Source organism: Lolium perenne, chromosome 1 (genome assembly GCF_019359855.2).
Source record: "Lolium perenne isolate Kyuss_39 chromosome 1, Kyuss_2.0, whole genome shotgun sequence".
NCBI lineage: Eukaryota > Viridiplantae > Streptophyta > Magnoliopsida > Poales > Poaceae > Lolium > Lolium perenne.
The window spans coordinates 173,761,901-173,767,871 of NC_067244.2; the positions used below are offsets into that span (position 1 = coordinate 173,761,901).

Here is a 5,971-nt window from a genome sequence, read left to right on the forward strand (position 1 = left end):
TGTCTCGTGCTAGCCTGCAGGATTCCGTCAACCCTAAGCCCCTCATGGTGGGCATTGCCGATGAGCTCCCTCGCCATGTCCCCTTAAACATTCTTGTAGAACTGGGACCGATCTTGTCGTTAGACTCTATTTTGATCTAGCGGGGTTGAGCGTGTGTATGGTTACATTTGGGCAACCCCTGCTGGGTGTACATCTCATCGATAAGCCGTGTCTGTGGTTATGGACGACTTGGAATTGTATGGCTTGATCATAGAACAACTTACGCCTTATACTTGTTGTTAGTAATTTGTTAATAACTTGCGTAGTAATATAGCATTACTAAAACCAATATATAATAAAAAAAATCAACCGTTGAGTGCCTTTTACATTGCTTCTTCGCTTTGTTGAAGGGGACGGTTGGGTTATGTTTGTGTAGTATTTAACTGTTACCTTATGCGCTCTCTTATCTTCACTGATTAGACACCTGTTTTAGTGTGTCTTTATTGGTTTTAGTTTAGTTGCCGCTAAACCCACCATTAGTCGGGCAATAATAGCCCACCGGCGAGCATAGCCGTTCTAGTCTCGCTTGGTACGTTCGATGGTACTTACGCTCCGCTTTCTTCCTCTTTTGTCTTCTCCCTCTTTTGTCGGCAACCCTTGGCCTGAATTTTTACAGGTATGAGATGACGATGTTAGTAAGGTTACCCTTCTGGCTTGGCCTGGGCAGGGTTATGGACGCCACTAGTTATCTTCAGAACTCTTAGTCCAATTTGTATCTTGTCCATACTCGGATGCTTTGTTTATTTATTTGTGACTTGGATCTTTGTATTGTATATTAGTATTCTTGACTCGTTAGAGTCATTGGTGTAATATATGTTTCTTGTGGGCTATATTTTAAACCTATTGAGATGTTTCTGCTCATGGTAAATCCTCTTGCATCACGTGTGTGATTCTTTGCGCATGTTGTGTAGTAAGGGCGTCTCAGAATCGATATCGTGCGGATTTTTGCGGGATCACTTGAATCCTCATGGTACCGGTTTTGGGGCGTCACATCCACGATCATGATGCCTCCACAAATCCGCTGGCTTCCACACGGAAGAGGGCACACATGAGTGGGACCCAGTCAGATGCGGCGGCTATTGTTGGGCGAGGATGGGCACGGGCGGTGTTGTCGGGGAGATGTGGACGGAGAGGACGAGGTGGGGGTGAGGTTTGTGGGTGAGGAAGAGGATAAGGCAGGAGAGAAACGTGTGGTGCAGCCAATGCGCGGGGCCTCTCATTTTTCTCTACGATTAGCAGTAGCGTACCGAGCTTTGGCACGCTACCAATATGCCCTTATTGTTACCACTCCGAGCTTTGACATGCTACCAATATGTCTATACTGGTAGCATATATAATTTTTGTACGCTACTAGTTAGCCCTTACTAGTAGCGCACCTCTTTCTTCTATGCTACTAATATTACTAGTGGGTATGGATTAGTAGGGTGCACTAGTAGTTAACTTGTGTGTATAATATTATTCCTACTAGTTGTAGGGAGGAGACGGGGGAAGCCGAGGCTATGGCCTGCTGAGCTGTACAGGACGCTCACTTCGGACGTGTCGAATCGTAGGCGGCGATAGAGGCAATTTGGCGGCAGCACTGGTGGTCGGGAGGAGACGGGGGAAGCTGAGGCTATGGCCTACTAAGCTGTCGGTTGGGAGGAAGACAGCGGGGGAAGGGGTAGCTTGTTGCCGAGGGAGACCCACGCAACCAATCCAACATGGTGACTGTTGTCGGCGTGCCCCTGTCGGATTCCTATGCATCCGGGTCGGCATGGTAGTGCCTAACAATCTTGCTCGCGCTGCCTACATGGCTTGGAGGGTACCGGAGCTTCCAAATCCCGTTTCGGGGGCCTTTCGGGGATGCAGCGGGGATGCTCTTAGGGATAAGGGCATCTCCAACGGGCTAATGCAAACAGGTGTCTGTTTGCGTCTGTGCGGATAAAAAAAGGTTTTCCCCAACCCAACGGTCGGACGCATAGTGACCGGCCTGTCCACGCAGACGTATTCCTAGACTAAGTATGGGTCACATTTGCATCCAGGAGGACACTGTCCTCGCATCCCTATGGACTGCATGGCCCTTCTCTCTTCCCCCGAATTAATGCATGGCCCATGTGCTGGCCACACAAAAGATATCTTCCCCTCTCTCCTCCCTAATTAGTGTGTGGCCCATACTGGCCACCATCTGAGGTAAAAAAGGGCACTGCTGTTGGGGCAGGAACAAACGCGTATAAACAAATTTAAAAAGCCATCTTCGTACCCGCGGCCCGACCGAAACGAGCCCTAAATCCTAAATCCTAAACCCTAAACCCTATGGCCAGAGAGCCAATTCGCTAGGGCCAGGAGAAGAGGGAGACAAAAGAGAACATGCATCTAAGGAGAGAGGACAATAAATGAGCGAACTTTTTATAATTCTAACAATTTAGAAAATCTCTCCGGCCTTACAATCCTTAATCTAGGGAGTTGCTAGGAGTGGTCCAAACTAAGAACGAGACTACTACCTTCATTCCAATGAATAAGACTTTTATTATTATTTTTAAATTCAAACCATCTAAAGTTTGACCAAGTTTTAACAAAAATTCAATAATATGCAAAATACAAAACCAATATCATTAGATACATCATGAAATATATTTTCATATGATATCTAGAAAATATCATATTTGTTGATAATTTTTTTGAAAAGTTTGGTCAAACTTAGCCTATAGAGCACAAGATAGAGAAAACAAGATCCACCAGCAATCTTTCATTTATGTACCATGAATTCCTAACATTATGTTTACATAGAGCACAAATATCTAAGTTGTTTGATCTTCTGTACGGTTATGCAGATCTAACACATATGTGGTCAAATGAAATTTATGTACGTACGACAATTTCTATCTGATAGCTGTACGATGTATGATTTGATAATATCCCTTGCTCTAGCCAACCATGTAGAAGGTACATTGCACCCTCCCTAACCTAGGATCTGACGAAGTCCGACATCATCCTTGCGTGATGCACTAACCAATTAAAGCAAAAGCCTGAGTTAATGAAATAGACTATGCAGTGTATTTATTTTTTTTAAAAAAAATGGGGTTCACCACGGTCTCTGCATCAGTTGATGCACACAACCTTTTATTAGAAAACTGAATATTCAACACTTACAAATCATGGATCAACGAGGGTCGATACAAAAATCAACCACCAAAAATAAGAAGACTGCTAAGCAATCTAGGCATCATGTAATCTCTTAATAGGCCGCCAAGTAGCCTGGTAGAAAATATCCTGGGCAACTATTCGAATGTGGTTGCATCCAGAAATCATGCACTCTCGCTGGTCCTTCGGGAGCAAGAAGCGCCAAAGCTGGATCCAGTGAACCGTAGTGTGAATAACCTACAAGAAATTAGTAGAGTTCTTTTTGTTAAAAACAATATCATTTCTGCAATTCCATATTGACCAACATAAAGCCGAAACACCGATGTGAATCCTAAATTTATCAGTTTTGTCAGTTACATTAAGCCAATTTCCAAACATATTTATGACATTGGATGGAGGTGGAATATTATATGCAGCAAAAACCACCCGCGAAATAAGCCTAGCAAAAGGACAGGAAATAAACAAACGTTCAACTGATTCCTCAGCATCACAGACAGAGCATTTCGTATTTCCATTCCAACTCCTCTTTGCTAGATTATCACGAGTCAAGAGGACTTTCTTACTAAGGAACCACATAAAGATTTTAATTTTTAGTGGGATTTTTATTTTCCAAAGATAGTTACGAAGATATCTTGTATGCCCATTTAACATATCACCATACATAGATTTAACAATGAATTTCCCTGAAGATGTTAGACCCCAAATGAACTTATCTTGATATTCAACATCCCCTCACGTCTAGGATATTTTAGTCATTAACGTGCGCTCGCTGCACAAGCCGCAAAATCTTTTTTTTATTTTTAATACTGCGCGAGCAAAGTCTTGAACTCAATACCTCTTGGTTATGATACCATATGAACCTTTTCGGAAAGCGATGACCTATATCAGGGCATCTCCAGCGGCGCGACGCGACCGTTTGCGTCCGCTTTGGTCGCAAATGCGTCTGGAACCCTCTCCAGCGGCACGACGCAAAGTGACCGGGCCGTCCGCGGAGACGCAAACCTGGCCCAAATATGCGCCAGGTTTGCGTCTCGGCGGACGCTGCGCGGACGCGCAAAGTGTCCGCTGCGGTCTCCACCGGGCCCGCCTGGCCGCGAGCCTGCATGGAGGGCATCGCTTCCGCGGCCATCGCTTCCGCGGTCAGCGCTTCCGCGTCTGCGCCGCAGCCTTCGCCATGAATGCCGCAGCTTCCTGTTCTGCGCGTGCACTGGCGGGCGGCGGCTGGGCTTCTGCGCCGCCTTCAATGGCATCGTATCCCGTGCGCGGCCGCCCTTAAAAGTCCAGCGGCCGCGTTGCTCCTTCGCCCACAGCTCCACTCGCACCACAACCGCCGTTGCGCCATGGGGAAGAAGAACGACTTCGAGGCCTCCGGCAGCGGCAGCAAGAAGGTGGCGCTCCCCGTCACGGTGGGGAGGCTCATGCACAGCAAATGGGTGCCGTGCGACGCCTGGTCCGGCGTGCAGCTGCTTGGCGGCTGGTGGCTCAGCTGCCGCCGGGTGCCCATCCCTCCAGTACCTGCGCGCGAGCCTGAGCGGACCAAGGAGATCCGGCGCAGGAGGCGATATCTGCCGACGGACCTCCGCGCCGATCCGGCGTACGCCATCGACTCGGAGAGTTGGCGTACGTACCTGTCCACGGAGACGGACAGCAGACGAAGGGCTGGCTTCATGGGCGACAGGGATTATCCCTTCGGCCCTGCACCGCAGGCTCGTCGTCAGCAGGCGCCGACGCGACGTGAGCAGCCGCAGTACAACGACCGCGAGGACGAGGACGACGACGACGAAGCCTACGCCGTGTCCGACGACAACGACTACATCGAGGCGCTCGCGTACCATAGCGAGGAGGTGAAGGACGACAGCGAGGACTACGTCGGCCTCGTCTTCCACGAATGGCAGCAGGCCATGGCAGAGGGCCGGAACTTCGAGTTCCCCGACAACATGACGGACGACGAGATGGCCAAGCTCGGCCTCCTCGTCTCCGAGTACGACGCGCCTGTGCAGCCGCCGTTGCCCCGCTACGCCACCGCTGTCATGCCGCCGGGCCTGTCCGCGGATGAAGCCCTTCGACAGGCGCTCCTGGACTCGGCGGCGCCTCCTCCACCGCCGCCACAGCCTTGGGCGCCTCCTCCACCGCCGCCACAGCCTTGGGCGCCTCCCCCACCGCCGCCACAGCCTTATGGCTGGGCTCCTCATCCGCCGCCACAGCCGCAGCCCTGGGCGCCTCCACCGCCGCCTCAGCCGCAGCCTCCTCAACCTCGAGCACCGCGATCGCGCCCGGCGCACGCTCCCCCGGATGGCAACTGGCCGTGGGACATACCGGAGGTCATCGTGCTCGACAGCGACGAGGAGCAGCACGGCCACGACAGCGACCAGTAGGCGTTTTAGGTTTTTTTTTTATGTTTTCAAGTATGTAAGTTATGTTTCAGTTTTTGTAAATTATGTTTCAGTTCAAAAAAATGATTCGTCCTAAAAAAAAATGCGTCGTGCCGCTGGAGCCACTCCCGACGCAAACGGATGCGCGGTCATTTTCGACCAAAAGGGCCGACGCAAACGGACGCACGCGGACGCTAAAATGCGTCGCGCCGCTGGAGATGCCCTCAGGCTTCGTTTGCATGTTAAATAGAACTAGAAGAGGCCCTCATCATGGCATACAAGGATCTCTCTGGTTCCGTGTACCAGATCGTACCTAATACACAAACCGTATCAATTTACAACTCTAACACTGACGAAGTCCAACATCTCTCCGGAGCCACGCCTCATGAAAAAGGATCCTCGAACACCAAGATAACTCCTTCCGGAAGGACTTTGATATC

General features: G+C 49.8%; 1 protein-coding gene across 1 annotated transcript; it reads left to right on the top strand.

Moving 5' to 3' along the window:
- The first annotated feature begins 1,739 nt into the window (after positions 1-1,739).
- On the top strand, positions 1,740-5,642 carry LOC139833339 (uncharacterized). The gene is made up of 3 exons (XM_071823584.1): positions 1,740-1,795; positions 4,032-4,410; positions 4,866-5,642. The coding sequence occupies exons 1-3, from the start codon at positions 1,740-1,742 to the stop codon at positions 5,532-5,534; spliced, it is 1,104 nt and encodes a 367-aa protein (XP_071679685.1). The 3' UTR covers positions 5,535-5,642.
- Positions 5,643-5,971: the final 329 nt, after the last annotated feature.